This window comes from Epinephelus fuscoguttatus, linkage group LG4 (genome assembly GCF_011397635.1).
Source record: "Epinephelus fuscoguttatus linkage group LG4, E.fuscoguttatus.final_Chr_v1".
NCBI lineage: Eukaryota > Metazoa > Chordata > Actinopteri > Perciformes > Serranidae > Epinephelus > Epinephelus fuscoguttatus.
In genome coordinates this window covers 15,915,757-15,938,671 of record NC_064755.1, presented here as the reverse complement: position 1 = coordinate 15,938,671, position 22,915 = coordinate 15,915,757, and the positions used below count along the sequence as shown (strand labels likewise).

Below are 22,915 nucleotides of genomic sequence, written 5' to 3'. Positions count from 1 at the left end.
TGTCAGCCATGCGTGTGTAGTCCACCTCCTTAAAAAACTCTCTTCAGTCTTTAGGTTTTGACCATTGTTCCCTCGTAGTGCCTTACAGATATAACGACACAGTTTACTTGGCTTGGATCCTGAAAGCCACAAGAGACTATAGCTATACTTAGAGAGACATGTTTCCCTGGTTTGACATCCTATTCGGGGCAGTTGTAGCTCTCTTCCAGGTGTAGGCTCAGCCCTCGCTGTTCCTCGTCCGTAACGACAGCATCCTATAGATGGTGAAGATTAATGTCAGAGTCGATATCAAGCTGAGCTGTTTTATTATGTGTGCATGAGATAACTTGCCTGGGGTACTTACCAAAGTCATAGATAAATTCTTGTTACATTTTGCTCTGGATATTAAATGTAAATATGAAATTGTACAGTATAGCTGTAGCTGTAAACCTCTATCACAGTGGCACCCAAAATGTGGCTTTAGGTCGGAATATATTTGTTTTTTTAAAATCACACAAGGGAATTCATGCATTGTGATCACGGAGCGGCGATATTAGCTCAGTTTTCATGAACAGGGAATGAGTTGCAGTTACAGTACAATGTTTGAGACACAGCAGAGGTCGTTTTTTCAAGGTTAAAAGCTAGTCCGAGAGAAGGGCCTGACAGAAAGTGATTGTTGCCATGAGGGTGGTTCTGTGAAGGCTGCGGAGAAGAGGCAGAGTATCGAGGGTTGTTCGAGGGAGATACTGCGTAGGCGCGAGCGAGGGGGCTATTTGAAAGCGTAGGGTCAGTTTAGGTAGGGACTGCGGAGCACAGGGTGGATCTCTCTATCTTAAACGGGACTAAAATGGTAGCAAGTTGGCACTGAGCAGGTTGATAGTAACACTGAGCCCGGGTGGTCGGTAGGAGCCGAGGGTGCACTACCTTACCTGAATGGACACTTATAATTCTGACGTGAAATCCTTTTGCTGTCGTCATTTGTCGTTTGTTTCTCCAGCAAAGATAATAGAAAGTTGTCACGCTTGAGCTTTGGGTAGCACCTCTAGAACAGAGCAGAACAGAAGGGAAAAGCCGCAGCGTACACCTGGAAGGGCACCTTGTGGACGATTTGTCGCCACTGTCCATTTGTCTTCGAACCGGGTACACCACAGACATCGCCACGCCAGCCGAACGGGATACCTGAACACTTAGAGAACCAATAGGGCTGTTGCTTTGTGTGTTTGCTGCTTGATTTAACATCTTTTATTTTCTCCTTGTAGCCAATGATACAAATAGTCTCCTCTGTTCATTTTGTCCTCTTGAACGTAGGCACATCAGTACTGCTGGTGGTTTTAGTGAAAGCCTTCCCCCCTCTCCTTCATGGTATGCCATAGTACTTGCATTTGAAGTGTTTTTTTTTTTTTTTAACTTAACATTATCTTGAACTTTTTTTTGACATGGCTGTAGTACATGTTGTGTTTATTTTTTAGAGATTGTTGCAATAATTCTTGTGGATGTTTTATCAGAGTGTGTGCGTGTGTTTTTATTATATGTCAGGCTCATTTCTATTTTGTAACCTGGGGGTTGATGTACAGTAATATTTAGTATTCCGTGGAGGTGGGTGCACCGGTGTAAAGTGTTGCGACACTGCTGATGGTAGTAAGTGTTGAGTCGATGATAATCCAATGAGGCCCTTATAGATAGACGTTTTGGCTCGAGGGTGCCACATCCAGAAAAACAACAATCTCTTGAAAAAAAAATCCCTCAGCGGGCCCCGGAGTTGTTTGTCATCCTGGTACTTTTCCCCCCACAACTCTCCACTCCCAGTCAGCTCCAGCATGCAAGCCCAGGGTCCGGGTAGTTAAAGATGTGATTACATACTACGTTGCTGGTTACATCATTCTTCTTTGTTCTGTTGTTTCTTTTATTTTATCGACTTAATTTCCACTAGGTCACTGGGGCCTAAGCACACGCACGCATAAGGGAGATGATTTTCCATTGAAGTCTTTTAGCTCCTCTGTTACGAGACAGACTACTGAAACATTCCACTGTTTGAGGGAATTTGGCGTTACCCATGCTACACTGCTGTCCTGTCCCCCTCTCCTGTCAGCACGGGGATAGCATTGCCACACTAGGACTGTTTCTTTTTTTCCTCGCTCCTCCCACCAAAGAATTCAACAGATCGATCATGTACAGCACAGCACAGTACAGTACAAGCAATCCTCCGCAGCGTTGCTAGAGAAGACAGGCAATAACTTCTGGTCTCATATTTAAATGCTTTACAAGTGCTTTTTCTTTTTTTTTGTGAGGACAAGCAAATGCATGTGTGCGTATGACTTACAAGTACACAAGCAGGATTTAAAACACTTAACGCATACAGCACACTCATTAATTTGTTTAGAATCAGAATGTTAAACTATGAGAAGAGCTGCAGTCTGTGGTTTTTTTTTTTTTTTTGGTTTGTTTTACTTTCATTACTCCTCACACTCACGCCCAGTCATGGTTGAATGATCAATAATTATCTAACCTCTCTCCAAATTGTTAAGCCAGTTTTTTTTTTTTTTTTTTAACGTTGTTGATGTTGTAGCTTTATTGGTGTTGTATGAAATTTGTAAACTTCAAGAAAAGTTTGTTTTACATTAGCGTGCCATGGAATAGAATGACCTGTAAAGATGAATTAATCAAAAAACAAAAAGAAAGAAAAAAAAGTACCAACTATACCTTTAAAAACCATGGTCACCCGCACAAAATGAATGTAATGTGTGACCTGCGGCATCTGAAATGGCTTTAGATCTTTCTCAGTGGGTGACCGCTCATTTAATTTCTACACCATTTGTGGCCATGCATGATGCAATAATTATATGATCTCCAGCAAAAGTCCATACAAGAGACGTAATGTAAAATTACCACTGTCCTCACGATTAGGGGTAATCAAATAATCGCTATTTTCTCAAATGACAATTAAGAGAAGCCCTGTATGCGCAATTGTGTGGAAAAAGACTTGATGTGTATGATACCTTTGTCTATTACTCTGTTTCACATAACCAATGTTTTGTGTTTTATAAAAAAAGGGGAATCAGAAATGTGAGCATTAACGTAGATCGAGTGACCTTACAATTACCAAAATGTGCTTAAGTAGAGTGTTAAAGATGTTTTGTGTTGTCCAGGTGAGTGTAGCCTTCCCAGCTAGCAACTTTACTGTTAGAGTACTGCCTTCCAAATAACCAACAATACCTCTAAAGGTTTTAAGGTGACATTTGAATTAGACGAAACTCAACAAGGCAGTGTCTCACTCTCTATGGGGCCTGGCGTTCTCCCATAAAATACACCCAAACTTCCAGCGTTGCTCATATCGTGAATACTGCTCCTCCGGGAGCTTTGCAAACACTGAGAAACATTCCTGAGAGCGTGATGGCGCACAGTGCAACATTAGTCTTCAGACAGACAAACAGACAACCCCGAAACATCCACCTGTGCACTCGTACGGTGTAAACTGTTTGGCAAAGTCGCAGCTGCCTCCCAAAGTACAAAGGGGTTAGGAACAGGTGATAGGTGGTTTAATCATGAGCTGATGTAGTCTCTGTCACCAGGAAATTCATAATCTACACAAGCATTCTTAAAGCCCTTACGGATGAGAGTGTATGTCTTTTTTTTTTTGTTTTTTTTTAACTTTTCGTTGAGGAGATCTGCTCCTTTTGCTGGTTATTCCTCGGGGGAATTCAGGGTGAGGTGGTCAAGGTTTGATGCCATCGCTGATAGAGGGTGTCAGATGATTACCATGTGTGGATTATAAAAACCAAAACTGATTGAAATACAATTGTGTTCCTACCATCTTCATTTATTCTAATTTGTGTAAAACCAGGCAAGGATGTGGATTAATATTAACCACTTTAAATCCCCAGATTGCTGGGTTGTAAGATCCTACTTTACATAACTAAAACGAAAATGTAGCTTTCCCCCGTCTTAACTTTCAGAGAGAGATTTCTAGCCAAAGATAGTTATTTTTGTGGTGTTAATAAATGGAATCTAGGAGTGGTAGACCAAAGCTGCATTCAAAGCCTGTTTACGCTGCAAAATAATTCATCTAAAGCTAGAGGTCATGTCAAAGTCAAAATCCCTTTTGGTACATTCTCAAAATTGTAAATCAGAGTAGCTCAATAATTTTTACATTTTCTAAAGACCTAAGAGTGCATCAAACCCTGACCCCCTTTTGTGTCCATTGCTGTATGGTTTCTCAATGGTGTAAAATCTCATTCTTTGTCGATAAAGCTAATGTGTGCTGCAGTATTTCCTAGTATACTTCTCTGTTAATTGTCTTTTTCTTATTTACTTTTGTTTATTGGGGTGTGATGTCTCATTATTTCAATCTGTTGACGTAGCGTTCTATGTATACCCTGTTCCTTAGCCTAATATTATTAAGTATGTTATGAGAATGGATATTTTACTGGCTTTATAGAATGTTTAAATAAATATAATAATGACAATAAGAAGAAGGATTAATTAAACCTCCTAACAAGTTGAGTACTTGCTACTAAGCGCTTGTGTTACCATTATGATGTTGTGTGCTTCTCTTAATCATTTTCGTTGTAGAAAAATGGAGTGAATTTATATTAGGCTTCGAAAAAACTAATGATAGCATTGTAAATTTCACAGGAGGATTTTAACAGACAAACAGCTTCGTCAAATAGAAGAATATAGTTATTTTAATTGTCCTCTTTACTAACTGTAGGGTGAGAAGGGGCTCGCGTTGTGGTGAACTATGTTATAGCTTGTTATTCACTGTTACTTTTGATCATTTTTTCGGTCTCCGAGGTGAATCGAGTTATTAATGAGAATTTGTATGCTCACATATGCATATTGTATATGTGTAGAAATGTAATCACACTTTGTCTTGGATTTACATTAAACTGTTAAGTCACGGCACCTGTTTCCTGTTTCCTACTGTAGTGTGTGTGTGTGTGTGTGTGTGTGTGTGTGTGTGTGTGTGTGTGTGTCAGTGTTTCAGGTTTGTTGTGACTGCTTGAGCATATTAACTCTTTAAAAAAAATGTATATACAATAATAAGCAAACTACACATGAGTACTTCAAAATGTTTTTTGTTTTTTTTTTTTTATTTAAAGGCCATGTATACAGCTGTTGTCACTTATGTCACTTTTGCACCATGCTAAAGTGACCCCAAAATGAGGCATTTAATACAGCAGTGGAAGAAAATTCTGTCCTCTTACGCGAGTAAAAGTAGAAATATTACTATTTAGAAATACTACATTACACGAAAATGTCTAGAAGTACTTGTTTGTAAAGCATCAAAAGTAAAAGTCCTCATTCTACAGACACATGGCCACTGTGCGTGTTATATTAATACATGTATGTACAACTGCCCAAAGTTTCACGGGCCCCCTGGCATTCCCCTGCAGAATGTCACTCATATTAACACATATCGACCAGGAAGAGACTCACAATGACTATGAAGAGATGCAAAGAAACTACCAAGAGACACAGAATCACCACAAAGAGACACAAAATGACCAAAAAAGACAGACACTTCTCAAAAAGACACAAACTGACCTTTAAAGAACCACAAAACAACAACAAAGGCATGCAAAGGTGCTATAAAGAGACACAAAATGACAAAAAATGACAAATATATGTTCAAGAGACACATAATGACTTCAAAAAGACACATAACAACTACAAAGAGGTGCAAAGGAACTTAAAAGAGACACAAAATTACTACAAAGAGACAAAAATGACCAAAAAGACACAAACATACCTCAAAAGACACAAGTTGACCCTTAAAAAAACACAAAACGACAACAAAGGCATGCAAAGGTGCTATAAAGAGACACAAAATGACTACCAAGAGAAACAGTGATGCAAAAAGACACAAATATACATCAAAGAGACAGATAAAGACTTCAAAAGGACACAAAATGACCACGAAAAGATGCAAAGGAACTACAAAAAGATACAGAAAAACTACAAAGACAGACAGAATGACCAACAAAAGATGCTAATATACCGCGAAGAGACACAGACTAATCTCAAAGAGACACAATATGATTACAAACAACCACAACCACAAGACAGGTGGAGGACTTTGTGAAATGGTGCAGGTCAAACCATCTACAGCTGAACACCTTTAAGACCAAAGAGATGGTGGTGGACTTCAGGAGGACCAGACCCCATCTGTAACCAGTCTCCATCGAGGGGGTTGATGTGGAGGTGGTCAAGACCTATAAATACCTGGGGCTGCAGCTGGATAACAAACTGGACTGGTCAGCAAACACTGACACTCTCCACAGGAAAGTACAGAGAGGGCTCTATTTCCTGAGGAGGCTAGGGTTTTTCAACATCTGTAGAAAACTTCTGCAGATGTTCTACCAGTCAGTTGTCGCCAGCATTCTGTTCCATGCTGTGGTGTGCTGGGGTGGCAGCATTATCAAAGGGGACACTATTCGACTGGACAGGCTGGTGAGAAGAGCAGGCTCTGTAGTTGGCACAGAGCTGGACTTCCTTGTGTTGTTTATAGAGAGAGGGACCCTAAACAAACTGCTGTCCATCATGGACAATGCCTCTCACTAAGCAGAGGGGTTGGTTCAGTGGCAGGCTTTGCTTCCAGTTCTGCTCAGCAGACAAACTGAGGAAGTCTTTTGACCGCCAGGCAATAAGGCTATTCAGCTCCTTCCAGCGACGGCAGGTTGGAAGTCTAGGAGTTTCTATCTATCTATCTATCTATCTATCTATTTTGTATCTTAAAATCTAAATCTGGAAAGTTACTAGTAGCTGTAACGATTGCTGTCAAATAAAGGTAGTAAGGTAAAAAGCACAATATGTCAATAATTTTTATCTCAACAATTTCAAATCATGTTTAAAAAACAGACATAAGCATTTTATGATACCATGGCACAGACAATACCTGCTGCTACATGTACAGAAATGGGTCACTGGATTTGACTGAGAAAGAAAGCTGATCTGGTATCAGCAACATGAGTCATACTATTCTGCCACTAGGTGGAGGTGTGCACCAAAATGTTAGCGTCTGCAAACTGGCACTGACGTGATTAGGTTATGCTGATCATCTCCATTTATTTTCAACCACAAAACCTTGCTAAGCAAGGTGATTACAGCATGCACCGAGGGGGCATGTCTCAGGCCGTACACGCCCTTTGTTATTTGGAGCATTTATGCTTCCTGACTGACTCATGCAGTACAATAGAAACGAAGTGTGCATTCATGTTGTGTCTCGCCAACAGAAACCTGTCAACACTGTGCATGAGTTGGCTTATAAATGTTGATGGGATTGTAAATTACCAGGCTCAGATGTGCAACATGAAGGCTACACCAAAATCCGTGCAGCAAAAGAGACGGTGTCTGTTTGATAACTCTTGATGCTTTCTTTCAGCATGACACGGTAAACTCTACTCAGCCAATAAAAAGGCTGACGTTGATATATCCATCCGTGGATATAAGTGCATCATCGCATGAGGCAACGTTGCCGTGGAAGCCGCAGACGCCAGTCGAGAAGGACCAACCTAATTTTAAAACCCCCTTATGACAGAAGCGAGCTGCAGCCAATGAGAGCCGGATTGGGTAAATTATAAACCAATCAGATCAGACAGGGGGCGGGGCTAACCCAATCCTCAGGACGGGAGAAGGTAATTGTTATCAAAAGAGTGTCAGATGAAAGCCAGCTACCAGCTCCTGCACGGTCTACACTGAAATAACTCCACACGCAGGCAGGTGGTTACATGAAGGTTAATGACGACGCATTTTTATTTCAAACAGGGATATTTCTCGTGACCCAGACAAAGGAATTGACAGAGCTGGAGCTCCCTTTTTTTGGTAAGTCTGAATGCGCAGCTATGAGCAGGCTGACAGGAATGGCTGGGGGAAAGGAGGAAAAAATTCGTGTTATCTGCACTCAAAGCTAGCTCAGGGAAATATGACCAAAGTATGTTAGCTAACCCGTTTTAGCATGTTGCTGTGACACTGAAATGAAGGATGTAACCTGCTTTGTCTGGCCGTATGAGGAGCCACATGACCGTTAAACTTGGAAGTAACGGGACGGGATGTAGGACAAGAGACTGTATCATGATGAGACCCGCTGAGAGCTAGCCACATAGCCGGGGGATGAAGTCTGAGCTGGGGCTGTGAGAGGTCCCTATCTGCCTTGGTCGCCACGCTAGACGGTTATCAGCCCATGTAGACATAGTTTAGTCTATCTAATGGTATAATAACTCCTCATTTATGTTTATTTAACTAATATGATTAACATTGCCTTAGATTGACCTGGTTGGTTGGCCATGTGCATGAAATGTGTCCCTTTTCTTTCACTGTACAAACACAAACCCCCATTTTTTGTTATTTATTGCAACATGGGTCTTTTATATTATTACTGCTGATGTGGAAAGATGCATTGCATATTTTGTGTAAAGACACAAAACAGACCCTCCAAATTTTATTTATTTTAACATTTTGTGTTTTATTGTACTTCTTTAGAGTGATGCATTGCATTTTTGTGTGAAAGTGAGGACATCCATAGCAAACATACATAATTTGTGGTTTATGAATATGTTATCTAATTTATTTTTATTTTTTATATTATGTTATGTTATTTTAATTAAACTGGGACAGTGCACAGCTACTTAGCTGCACCAGTGTTAGCTATAAGCTCATTTTCATCTGTAGGCCCTGGACAGGAAATGGAATAATTTCTAAGACACTATTATATATTTAAAGAAAAATTTACAGGAAAGAACATATTCATGACACAAGAGCTTTAGTAATAACAATAGCAAGACAACACAACATCAAGTCATTGCAACAATAACAACAGCAACAACAATACAACAACAACATTAACATATTACAAGATTTCATAATGTGAGAATGTATCTGTATCTGCCTGTCATTATTGCTGTTGTTTGTTCTTTGCTATTATCATTAGTTTGTTGTTGTCTCTTATGTGATGACTGCCATATCTGGTTTTATGTGTGTCTTTAGGTGACTTGAAAGGCGCTTATAAATAAAATGTATTATAATTATTATTAGAATCCAAATTAAACCTACCATTAACTTATAGTTTATGAAAGGCCCAGCACATAAATTAAGAAAAATGTAGGTAATAACTTTAAATAAACTAAAGAAATAGAATGACTTATTACCTCTGGAAAAAAATCAGTTCAAGAAGAGTAAACTTAAACTATCTGGCTCTGTTATTGCAGGATTTACGGGTATTGCCATAATTTTGTGCTTACAGAATTTAACTAAAATCAAATGAAGGTTTTGAATAATAAAGTCTCTGTTGCAATGGTTGTTTTCAGAAAATCACTGATGAATCAATTGATTCTCAAGTACTAAGAGAAAATATGGTTGCTGTGTTTTGAGTGTCACACTGTCGCTCTTTGTTTTCAGCCATTCTTCATTACGAACACATGTTATGGAAGGAGGAGCCTTAAACTAAAGGAGTCCAAACCAGGCACCCTGAAATAACCCAAACCTTCGTTATCCCTTCGGCATGAATCTTCTCTTCATAACTGGATGAAATGCCTTGACCTCCCCCCCGCCGTACCATGGCAGGTTTAGTCTCCTCTGTGGGTTTGGTGGTGATGTTCAAGGCTCTCATGCAAGCCCATGGCCTGCGTGCAGTGTTTCTGGGGATGACGGTGTTAGTAACAGTGATCGCAGCTGACTCACCTGTTGCAGGTAAGAGAACACCTTTCGCTTACTCACACAACATGATCTCCTCATTTGTACATTGTGTTGTGTAACTGCCACAGCACTGTGTACAACATCAGTTAGCTTTGAAGAACATCGACAAGTAACAGACACCAAGTTCAGCTCAAGTTGGAATTGTGAGGTGATAAATGCAAACCAGAAATAGCTACTGAGATCATTTTGAAGGACAAAAATACCCACTACCGTTTCCTATTTTAGAGTAAGAGGTGGCAAATCAACAAACGAAAACAGTGAAGGTGGTATTTGTGGAACAGAACCCAGCATTTTTAGGGTGTATCACTTAATCTGTCTAAATACCTCTATAAATTGAACTAGTCTGAAAGTAAACCTGAATGTCTAAGGACTGAATTGACTAAGGATAGGTTTGGTAAGCATGAGTTGTTATTTTCAGCAATGCTTTTACACATCTAGCAGATGCTTAGTACAACCACAGTCTTGTTTGTGGGCCGCTGAGCAGCTGCACTGGTACAGTTGGGTTTATTATGTGCCTTGCTCAAGGCCAACTTAGCCAGCGACCTTCCAGTCATAAGCTCACTATCTTAACCTTTATGCTGTTACCAGCTCTTTCGCTTAAAGCTTGTCAGCCCCATAATACAAAGAAATGAGGTGATAGATGACATATAGCCCTAACAGAGCTACTGCTGTTTGTTTTGCCCTTAGTTCTGTGGCATATGCAACAAAATAAGTCTATGTCTGGTAGTTGACCTCATTATGCACTTCCCAATGTCTTGATTTTCTTGAAAACAAACTCAAGGTTGCTGTGTGACCTTGGGTAGTTGTGATATTCATAATGAAGGCAGTCATATATTTGATGCAGGATTTTCACAATAGCTGAAGTGGCTCTATCCCTAAAGTACACAGACTGTAGAGTTAAACCACTTTCCAGTAATTAGGGAAAGAGAAAGGGTCTAAATCCATCCACTTGATGGGTGTTTTCCTCAGGCTTACTTTTATAGATAGTGACATGATCCCAGCGACACCCCTCCCCCTACACATTGCCCAGTTAAAGGAGCACGTTTTTAAGAGCAGCCAAAAACCCACGATATTAGGTTGTAATAGGATTATGTAGTAAGTGCCGGGGTGAAAGCCTTGTGCAGGAATACAGGAATTAGTAAATTGTAAACTCTTGTGATGAACACCTCCATGTACAGCATTTTTAATGTGATGACCAGTAATGTAGGTTACCAGCTGTCGTCAGTTCACTGCTAATGCATTTGTGAGGCCCTTGGAAGAGATAACCCAAGTCATATCTCAGATTTTGTCAGACTAGTGACGTGGTGGAGACAAAATTCCACCATTTTGCTTTTGCTAATACTTAATCAGCTGTGTGTTTGCTGACTAGTTTGCATTTAGTCCTCCTGTGGAGATGGTTCTCCTAAAGCTAGGATGGGCTGTTATGGTATAACAACTGTAACGCCACAACTCTATACCTAGAAACCACAAAGAAGTTTCTATTGCTGTTTTTGCTCATCGCACATTTACTTTAAAGGGACAGTTCACCCCAAAATCAAAAATATATTCTTCCTTTTATCTGTAGCACTATTTATCAATCTAGATTGTTTTGGTGTGAGTCACTGAGTGTTGGCGATATCGGCCATAGAAGTATCTGCCTTCTTTCAACTATAATGGAACTAGATGGCACTCGGCTTGTGGTGTTGGAGCGCCAAAAAAATGCATTTGAAAAACTCAACAGCAATGTGTCTTTCCAGAAGTCATGACCCTGTTACTCAAGATAATCCACAGACCGTGTGAGCAGTTTCATATAGGAACTATTTTCTTTCTACCGAACTACACCCACCAACCATATCACAGCACAGAAGGAAGTGTGCATCTACTCATGGATGAGAGGCTCGTGTCTGTGACAGCGCAAGATGTAAACATGAATGGCGTCCTCTTCAGCTGAGCTGTAATGTTAGCTAACTCAGTGCTGCTGGGTGAACTAGCAGTAGATGCATGCTTCCTTATGCACAGTGATACAGTTGGCAGGTGTAGTTTATAAACTATAAAAATAATGGACTTGGCTATGGTGATGTCACCAATTGTTTGGTGGAATCCTGTTTTGAAGCCTTGATTTCAACATTACAACCGCTGCATCTTGGTTTTTGGGAGTCCAAAATGACCATATTTGGCCAAGAGGCTGGCGCTGTTGAGGAGCGAGAGGTAGATCTGACTGAGAAGCTGAGGACACGATCAGCAGACAGCCTGTCACTCAAAGCAGCCGTCCCTTTATTGTGCCTAATTTTTAAGCCTTAATAAAATGTTAACAGATAAGTTATATAAAAATTTACCCATGTATGGTTGTCATGACTGTTAAAATTTGCTATAGAGACTGAAACTGTTTTATGTACCAGACTGTGAACATGTTTATTTCTGCCTTAAAGTTAGACATTTTAACGTGGGTGTCTATGGGGACTGACTCGCTTCAGGAGCCAGCCTCAAGTGGCCGTTCAAAGAACTGCAGTTTTTTGTGGTGGCTTCATTTCTCCCTTGGGTGTTGTTCAGGACTAAGAAAATAGTGCCTACATGAAACTGCTCACAGCAAGGTCTGTGGATTATCTTGAGTAACTGGGTCATGATTTCTGGATAGAGACACTGCTATTGAGTTTTCCAAATTAATTTTTTTGGCACTTTGAGTACCACAAGCTGAGAGCTATCTAATTCCATTATATTGAAAGTAGATAGACGTCTTTACAGCCAATATCTCCAACACTCTGTGACTCACACCAAAACATTTTGACTTTATGTGTCAATGATAGCTGTTCAACAAAGCTTGCAGAGGGAAGTTTTCAGTTTTTTATCCGAAACTTCCATGAGATATAGGATAACCAGTTTCCTTCTCTTCTTGGTGTCTTGCTCATTTAGTTGGTGTCTAAAAAGTGGGCTGGTGTGACATACTGTATACTTTACTGGTTCTCATTCACTTAGCAAGTGACTCAATCTGTGTAAAAGAATGGGGCAATATTAAAAGTAAGCTCTAGTGTTTAACCGCCCTTTATGATCTGTATTTCAGCATAATTACTTCGTTTGCACAAAGGTTTTATCAGGGTTGCCTCATCTCTGATGGGAATGAATCTTCTGCCAAAGCAGATAGGCTGGCTTTATTGATATTTTGTAATGATTGCATGATCATGATAAGCTAAATACTAAACACTTTGAGCAGCATCTCATAGGCAGTTTTCCTGTGGCAGACTGCAAACCACAGCCTCCTAAGAGAATACATTTATCAGTAATGGTTTGGACCGATTTTAGACAATTGCATGCTGTTCTGAATTAGCCTGTCTGTTTTAAGCACTCTAAATTACTGATGCATACACGGAAGATCAAGGGATGGGCCTCGAGCATTTTTAATTCTAACAATAGTAATTGTAAAAAGAAAATACAACTGTTATGTAAGAGTTGTGGAAATCCGTAACATAATTCAAGTGTGCAGAAGCTGAATCAGGAAAAAACGTTTTTCCTTCAAGCTTGTCTAATGTCCTTTAGATGTAAACAAATTGTTTGCACAGGCTTAGCTTACATCACTAAATAACAGCACTATTATCAGCTCTGTGACAGCTAATTGTTTGTATGTTTTTATGGTGAATGGCTCCTTTGTTTAAAAAGTGTAGAAATTGCCATCTGTTGTCATTCACTGATCATGACAGGGGCTTTGACATCAGATTTACTGGACCATCTTTGGCCCATACTGTTGAAACGTTCAAGGGCAAAAACATCACTGCTCTGGGTTTAATTTTGCCTAATCCTTTAAATAGCATTCCTTTGATGTTTAGGAATCTCAGCTTTTACTTTCCTTTGCCAATTATTATATTAAGAACAAAAATATTTTAGGTATTTTATGTTGAGAAATCAAGTTCTAATATGACTTTATATGACTGTGAAAGATTTGTTCAATAGGGATTCGATTAAGGTGTGGTACTGGCAAGAAGTGTACCCTCTTTCGGACTGTTTAATTAGTGTAATATTTACAGTTTTTTGAAAAAATATTGTGTGTCATAGCTAAAGATCTAACTATAAACCCCTAAAGAGTACGGTCAACTTTTTGCCCTAAATTTGTTTGAATAACCCTAATTATTTCCTGACAGCAGGTGCTCATCATTGTTACCATCACTATACAGTTCACTGAATTCATGCTCGTGATGACAACTGTGTTTCCATTGTGTAATTCAACAGTGAAATCACCAGCCGCACAGCTTTTCTCTTCCAGACTCCAGAAAAGCACACTTTATAGTTTCTAGGTCAAATAGAGCATAGCCAACCTACATGTAATTGTTCCTCCAGACCCGACATCATACAGTAATTTCCCTCTTTCTTACTTCCCTGCTTCTCTTGTCTTTCTGGTCCTCTGCTCAATTTCTGTGAAAGAAGTAGTTCCATATCTAAACCCTAGATCTGAAATGAAAGATCTTTGCAAACGTATAGGATATAATCAGACACTTTATATGCGATACTATAAAGTGCCATCACAATTTCATTTCAACGGTCTCTCCCTCTCTGCACTGCAGTGGCTGGCAAGTTCAACACAGCAAGCTGCAGGCCAGCAAAGTCCTGGCTAATTACCAGTGCAGTCCGTTGCCATGTGAAATGTGATCTGTGTGGGATGACAATATGGCCATTCATTATTCATTAGAGCTGGGAGCCAGTTGCAGATCAATGGGTAGAACCTATCAAAAGTCAAACAGTGGGTACTTTTGCTCTCACCAGGCCTGCAGCTTGACCAGAAAGATCTATTGGAAATCAGCTGGTGGCTGACCCTGCATTTCTGTCCCGCTGGCTTCTCCCAGTGTTATTTGGCTGCATGGAGAGCAGTGGAAGCTGGTCTGCTGGTCAAGGGTGGGTCAGTGATAGACAGACACATTTTGATAACTCCTTTATAATGTTATTCTTCCACTTCATAATCAGTGTCCATAGTTATCTTTTCTGATACATTCTCACATCAAAATTATTATAGTATATATATTTATTATACTTTACATAGTCAGCTTTTCTGAGGATGGCTTTAATCTCATTTATCTAATTTTTTCCAGTTGTCCGCTATTACCTGCATCATAGTGGTAGGTTGTGATGTGAAGGTACCATAGTGGGGGCCTGAGTGTGTACATCTGTTAGTGATTTTGAGTAACTTTTTTTTGTGTGTTTTACCAAGGCAATTTTCCACTGCAGTTTCAGCATCCTACAAGTGTCCGAACATTGTATGAATATTGTGAACAACAGTCTCATTTAATCAAAGACTCAAACAACTCATCAGTATTTTTTTGTTTTTTATTTATTTGCCAGATTTAATCAGTAGTTATACATAAATTACCTGGTTATGATGTCTTAACTGCTTCAACCATGCTGTTTGGATTTTTTAATTAGCAAATAAAAATAAATATGAAGGCACAATATAAGTATGTATACAAGTTTTTAGGATGCTTGTGAGTATTTGATATTTAGTGCATATTGTTTTATATTAATTTGCTTTGCATTATGTGATGCATTGCAAAGCATGTAAAGGATACAAGGATCACAGCTAACATTATATATATTTTTTTCATTTTAAATTCATTATCTTAAGTCATAGAATAGCTGTTTATTTAGGTTTCAAATAACAAAAATAAGTTTTGTAACACTCATTTCACATTTTGGCACTGATCTGTATTGTTAGAGAGTCACCAAATGCAAGCTATTCCTTGTTAAAGTGATTCTGTGTGTGTCTGTAATCACAGCTTTAAAACTGAGCCTGTGATCTGAATGGAAACAGTTCTCCTCTGTTTATTACAAATAGATTGCTCTAACTGTGTGCACAGTTTCTCGTGCTAACAGCCTGTCAGTGTTGAGAGCTTGAAGTGTGCAATGCGAAGTTCACGGTTTGACAGAAGGCAACATTGAGGCCATATTGTGCCGAGCCCAAATCACTATTATATGTGCTCTGATGAACTGCAGCTGATTATTTATATATTTATCAGAGCAGATGGTGCGGTTCAGCACGGCCTCTTTTGAGCTTCTCCAGGCTAAATCATTTTGTTTTGGATCTTTCAACATCACAGCAACTACTCTGAGACCTAACAGTTAAGTATTTGGCTTAATCCTGCACAGATATTCTCCTTCTCTGCTCACATGTATATGAGAGAGCTTAACCTAACTCAGTAGACAGTGTTTGTTCTCCCAGGACCTAAAGCCTGAGAGTGGCCTGTGCTGGGAGGGTTGAGGCAAAGTAGAGGAGGGTGCTGAGTGACACAGTCCTCTGGGCCTCTCTGGTTACAACTCTTTGCCTTCCTGTCTTTCGAAGAAAATCAGGACTGCAGAGAGTAAAGGAGTGTTCCCAGTGTGTGTCTGTGTGTGTGCTTGTCCTTGTGTGCACAGTGCAGGGCTTTTCTCAAAGAATGACACTTTGGCATTGCACCATCAAAATCCACTTTGAAATTGGTAATATCATAGCCATGAATTCTAGGGAGACTCCTGTGAGTTTGTATGTCTTTTGTGGAACTATTATAAACTTCTTAAGTCCTTAAATTTGTTATACAGGAGCCTGACATGCTACAAATCCCCAAAGACTCACTAAAAATGTTTAGAAAAGTCAACTTTCCTTACAGCTAACTCAGATTCCCTCATGCTCCCTGTGTTTCCTCTCTTCCTCTTTCCTCAATTGTACTCTTGTACTACTCCCCTCCCCCTTATCCTGCTCCCCCTCTTTTTGCTCTCCCCTTTCTCTTATCTTTAAAAATATTCCCTCAGGAAAACACAAGAAGGGTCACATGAATATTTGATGAAGTGCAGGCATGACCTCAGTCAGGTCTCCATCCTCATGCTCATTTTTGGCCACATCAGACCACTGAATTAATTTACCGTAGATGCATGCAGCCTCTCCAACTACAAAACTTTTAGTTGTGCTTTAACTTTACTGACCTATCAGATCATGGCAGAAGCTGGATTAGTATTTTAACCATCGCTTCATTGATTTAAATTGTTCTTTCATCTTTTACTTATATATATATTTGATGTAGGTTAAATATGACAAGTATGCGCACCGGAAAGCAACTGGTATAGGTTTGTAATAAACGCACCCCTTATAAAGTTTTTTTTTTTTTTTTTTTTTTTTTGTGGGGGGCCTGCTTGAGCTTTGGAGGAGAGCTTGATCTAATTGAACTCCACTGATAAAAACAATGGAATCTTTCCCATCTTAAAAGCTTCCCCGATAAACCAAATGTCAACACAGCCGTATCTTGATTGTTCGACTGCACTCAGCATACGCAGCTCCTGCCAACTGAAAAGAGCCAGTCACGCAAGGGGCTTAGCTGAAAACAGAACCATGTGTGGGGTTGTAGTTAGCTAGCATTAATACCAAAAGACCCTTTCTTCTCTCTCTTCCTTTTTTTTTCAAATTAGACAACCATTAAATAACTTTTTTTTTTGCAATAAGCAGTCTGGCAAACATAGGAAATGATATCATTAGAGGGCCCTGTAATTGGTATCTCAGGTTTCTCGGCACACACAGGAATGTATGTGTGCTCATGTGCATTATTCTGTGTGGTGGGTGCATGTGTGCACACACGAGCACCGTCTGTGTTTCACAGCTGCTTGGCTGATTGTTTGGCTGCTATAGAAACCGTATTCTGATCATCAAAGGTAGGTTGGTTCTTATAATATGCCTTGAAAATTAGTATTGAACAGCTCAGCTGGACCTCGTATCTTAGTCATGTGTAATTTGTTTGTACTAAGATCAATACAGCCCGCCTGTAGCTTGGAAGCTCTGGTCTCTTCCACTCAAAAAATAGCACACTCATCCATTCATCAGGCAAATCATATTTGGGCTTCACCCAGCCAGTCGCAGTGAAGCAGACGGAGACAGAAACACATTCGTTGCCCTTTTCGTGTTCTGCAAATGCTGCTGTGAACATTACTGTTGTGTCTGTCAACTCTCGCACGCACAAACATTTCACTGTATTAGAGGACACAGATTCTGTTTGGGATATTGCCTTGTTGCCTTTTTCTGTATATGTCTGGTTGAGTAAATGCAACCAGGGGAAAGTATTTTCTATGATTCAATTCCAGACATCAACAAAGTGCTGTCTGCAGACAGGCGTTATCAGGTCTTTTTCAGCCTTGGGATCAGTAGTCATGGGAGGACAGCAAAGCCTAAATCACATTTTATCTTACTTGGGGGATTTACATCTGTTTGTGTTCATTGTTGCAGGCTTTAGTCACTGTTATCTGCATAAAGTAGTTCTTGTGTGTTGTTTTCATAGAAATAGAATGAATAGAAACTGTTTGCAATGATCATTTCACTAGTACACAAGAATATGGTGATTGTTATCAGTTGTTATGATAAAATAAAACTAACTCAGACCGTCTTAATGAGTCTTGTGGGTCATCTAGTTAGTTAGTTAGTCCTCTGTACCAACAATCACCAACTCTGGTGTGGTCAAAATCAACCCCTAATTGCCAAGTGAGATGTGAAAAAATGCTGATCTGCCAACTGCTTATCCCTGCTGTCTCTCTCTCTGTTTTAGCTGTCCACTGAGCAGCAGCTCTCACGCTTTAGAGGCAGCTACAGTAACGTAACATCATGTTTAAAAAAACATGTAATTATTAGCTACAAAAGAAACAGGGAAAAAACGTTACGGTAACATTTTAAAGTAACGTTTTGCTTATTCAAAAATGTATTCCACTGCACGTTTGGTTGTTACTGCAAACCTCAACTCAGCGAATTCTCGACTTGCTCCAAGTTAGTTTGCTTATGTGGAAGTTTATACAGAAGTAATCCCACTACAGTGGTACAACGGTACACACCAAGAATGGCCACTACTCTGACCATCCTGCTACGCTGATTTGAATGGGAGTGTCTGATCTACACTCATTGTATTTCTATGACTGTTATTCATTCTCTGGTTTCACTGTCTTTTACAGTTTACTCTGTAGATTTAACATTCAAAACACTTTTTCCCCCAAATTTTCAAAACTATATCAAACAATATATTCAAAAAAAGTGTCAGTTTTGGGAATATAATTCTAAATTCTTGCATATAATTTTAATACAGGCTCAGGAGGTAGAGCAGGTCTTCCACTAATCAGAAGATCAGCGGTTCAATCCCCAGCTCCTTCAGTCTGCATCTCAAAATATCCTTGAGCAAGATACTGAACCCCAAATTGCTCAGATGGCTGTTTCATCAGTGTATGACACCTTGTTTGGTAACCTTGGCCACCAGTGTGTGAATGGGTCAGTGTGACATATAGTTTAAAGATGCTTTGAGTGGTCACGAGAATAGAGAAGTGCTATACAGGTGCAGTTCAAACATCCAAGAATTGATACCTAGCATATGTCATGTTCATCCATGTCCCAAAGCAATATGGTTTAGCTAATGATAAGAATATAGATAAAAGAGCTGCACTGCGATAAAAGCAGTAGTTGAAGTGAAACATTTCTTCCCCGCTTTATTATGAGATGTATCTGAGCATATTCTTACTTGGTTGACTGTTGAAGGAAGCTATACAATTTAGTCCCTCCACTGTGACTGCCCTTTCAGAAGCGGACTGTTAGCATTTTGCAAAGGTTAGATTAAACAAAACCAAAGTAAAATTAAGCAAAACAAAAATGTGCCGCTGATAAGAACACTGCACAAATAAGAAAAAACATGTTTTTCTGACATCTTAATTTACATATGTACTAACCGGGTTATTCAGACATACTGGGCCTCTGTAGAGTTATTCTAAACAGTCAGACACATATATAGGTTAGTGCAGAGATGTGATGATCCAATATATGATCTCATTACATTTTGCCAATATCCATCGCGGGTAAATGGGTTAGTGCTATTTCAGATGCCTGAAGTTGTGTCTGCCTTCAGCACAGTCTCTCTGCCCCATTCCATCTCTTTTATTTTATTGTGGGGTTTTTTGTAAAGGAACATCAGATCAGCCAACAGCAGTAATAATCCCCCTCGTCGGAATCCTTTTTATATGATTGCTGGCAGTGATCCAGGCCTGCAACCAGATGTATAAATGGAAGCAGAGCAAATCAACCCAGCCACAAGAAGAGCTTTATACTTGCGTAATCATCTCCTTAAATATGGACAAATGGGTTTTTCACTGAATCGACTGCCATAGGTGGAAATGTATCAAAACTTTACTAGGGCTGGGAGGATATGCATATCTCCTGATCTGATACTATCATGATATTTGGGTACTGATTCAATATATATTGCAATTCTACAAGCATTGCGACTCCATCCATCCACCCACCCATTTACATCCACTTATCCATGACCGGCAGCAGGCCAAAGCACCCCAGATGTCCCTCTCCCCAGCAACACTTTCCAGCTCCTCCTGCGGGACCCCAAGGACTTTCTTGGCCAGATGAGATATGTAATCCCACCAGCATGTCCTGGGTCTGCCCCGGGGCCTCCTACCAGTGGAAGGTGCCCAGAGCACCTCTAACGGGACGTGCCCAGGAGGCATCCTGGTCAGATGCCCGAACCACCTCAACTGACCCCTTTCGAGCGAAGGAGCAACGGCTTTACTTCGAGCTCCCTACAGATGTCCGAGCTCCTCACCCTATCTCTAAGGCTGGGCCCAGGCACACCACAGAGGAAACTCATTTCGGCTGCTGGTATTCACGATCTCATTCTTTCGGTCACTACCCAGAGCTCATGACCGTAGGTGAGGGTTGGGACGTTATATGGACTAAAGTCTTTGCAGATAAAATAAGCAATTGACTTTATGATGCAGTTTGCTTTTCCTGAACTGCTGAGTAGTTTATTCAGTATTCATTCCAGGGTCGGTTGGCTTGCTGCAGGTTGTTTAGCTAAGTCCACATTAAGCTCTGGATGGTGTTTAGCAAGCTGGGCACCTACACTGTACAGTACGATGCCTGCCCATGACAGAGTTTACATGCAGCCTAGCTCTGCTTTTCCTGGCAATATGTGAAACCCAAAGTGTTTCCATACTTTGGAATTAAAATGTGAGGGTGTAGATCGTATTCCGGTACATCTCAGACCGTCCGCCATTTTCTGCTTTCTCGCTTTGGCTTTGTATTTCTTAAAAAAGGGATATGAGGTCAAGTTACTCATAAATTACAACAATAAATGTGACTCTAATGTCTTTGCACCTCCAGGTAGACTGAATCGAAGCAATTAGATTTGAATTATATCAATTCAGGTACTAAAAGATATGTCCTAAAGTTTACAGCAAAAAGATACCCTACACTAGTAAACAGCAAAGGTAAAAGTATACCCACTTGTTTCCACATTTGCTGCTGTGCATCATGTGACTGATTAATTAATGGAGGTAATAACACAATAAAATAACTACCAGTTTATAAGCCACATATAGTAGAAGATCCGGTGTAAAACAACCACAGACTTGCAGGATTCGTCAACCTGTCAATTTAGCCAAATGCAAATTTAGTGCAGTGCATGTACAAGGCAGCTATTCATTAGACCGAGTAGAGGCTAAAAGACACACGGAGGGCTGATGAATGGAAATGGAATCTCATTAGCCTGGGATTTTTCATGTAATGAATAAATGAAGATCGCACTGCATTAATTCCTCAGTGTTGTCGGAGTAATGAGACCGTGCCATATTTCTTCATTCATGTGTTTTACGAGGAAATGACACAGGGTATTGTAACTTTTAGGGTGGAAACAGGATAATATTTTTTATTTAAACTGCTTGTATGAGTTTTTATAAACTAGAAATATAGTTTATTAATCACTTTTATTGATATTGCTGATGCTATAACAGCATGACTCTGTTTCTGTGTTGAGTTTTTATTGGCAGTGAAATGAGGATCTGTTGTGAAAATGATTCTCGAAAGAGAGAAACTGACTGACTGGGAGAGTGAGATTAGAAAGAGAGAAGAAAAAACGTACTGGGACACGGTCATTTACGTGTGCTAAGCACTTGACATTTATGCTCTCGTGACCTGGTATTTAAAGATGTCCGACTACAAGGGTCTCATTGCTTGGTTTCATGGACAGGTCTGACAATGCGTGGCCAGCCAAGTGTGACACACTCGAGTTTCGGGGGACAGGTGGCAGCGCTGCTCAGTCTTGAAGGCCTTTGTCAGTTTCTGCTTACTGTAATGTCAGCCCTAATGCAGTCCGGTCTCACTTGCTCCGTGCCTGGCTGTTGTCTGTCATGCTGAGCTTTCACTGTCATTACTGAAAATTAGCCATCGAGTATTAAGACCATGCCTGCTTAATTATTAAGAATAATCAGGCAGGTGTTTCTGCAGTCATAAATTCAGCATTGGCTTTGCATAGTTTTGGATTTTATTTTGTAGGTTACTATCATAACTATATTTTTAACCTAATGAAGCTGAGCTCAAATGACAGCAAGGGTTCATAACATACGTCATTGTGAAAAGAGCATTTATTTGTGGTTCTACTGTGTATTCTGTCTGTGTTTTTTGTCCTTGTCCTAAACTACTATCATTATCATTCTCACAGTTGTCATCATGAGTACAATTACTAGTTATTCCACCAATCACCTGCCAATAATAGTCTTTGTCTTAAATAGCTAGATGTTCTGTCCTCCATTCATGCATGTTTAATTGTCCTAAATGTGACTGCAAATGAATTAGTTCGTCACTGTAGGGTGCTGCTGAGATGAGGTGACATTTTGGGGTCATGTACCACAGTACGACCTCAAACATCAGCACGTTTTTCCGACAAACGTTGTCTCTCACAGAGCTTGTCTGTGTGTAGTCTTTGTCTGTCCTTTTATATATCTGTGGCAAGTAAAATGCATGTTTATTTGCAGCCAAATGGAAGGTCAAGTGCAAAGTTTCAGTAATCAGAGAACCACACACACTCACACTGATCACTCACTATTTGTTCCATACTGTGACTGACTGGACTGACACAGCTGAGATCATGATTCCAGTTCATACAGTTTTTTTCTCATAGTTAACTGTAGGAGACTTGACAGAGCGAAGCACACCGAAGGCTGCAGCTTCTGCCTCTCCATGCTCTGTGATTATTCATAACTTCCTCACAAAACTGAGAAATGAGGCCATCAATAAACAGCCTCAAAAGAACAGGCAACTACATCCTTCTATTAACGGTTAAGAATATTATTTACACTGCTCATAGTGAGCTTAGAGTGTGTGCGCGTGTGTGTGCATCTGCCCAGCTGTGTGATATACCCCCTGGGGGTTCGAACACTTGGCACAGCAAGTAATAGAGCTGTGTGGCAGTTTTGAGAATGTGCAGAACAGACTAGCCTTCAGAGAAGAAAGTCT

At 40.0% G+C, this 22,915-nt stretch overlaps 1 protein-coding gene across 5 annotated transcripts in view; it reads left to right on the top strand.

The window, feature by feature from the left end:
- Positions 1 to 7,612: 7,612 nt before the first annotated feature.
- si:ch211-1e14.1 (UPF0606 protein KIAA1549) overlaps positions 7,613 to 22,915 on the top strand; it is a 48,144-nt gene continuing 32,841 nt past the window's right edge. For all 5 annotated transcript variants that reach the window (XM_049574770.1, XM_049574768.1, XM_049574767.1 and 2 more), the window contains exons 1-2: positions 7,613 to 7,800; positions 9,373 to 9,663. In XM_049574770.1, coding sequence (XP_049430727.1) covers positions 9,531 to 9,663 — 133 coding nt within the window. In that variant the 5' untranslated portion in view covers positions 7,613 to 7,800; positions 9,373 to 9,530. The remainder of the gene's footprint in view (positions 7,801 to 9,372; positions 9,664 to 22,915) is intronic.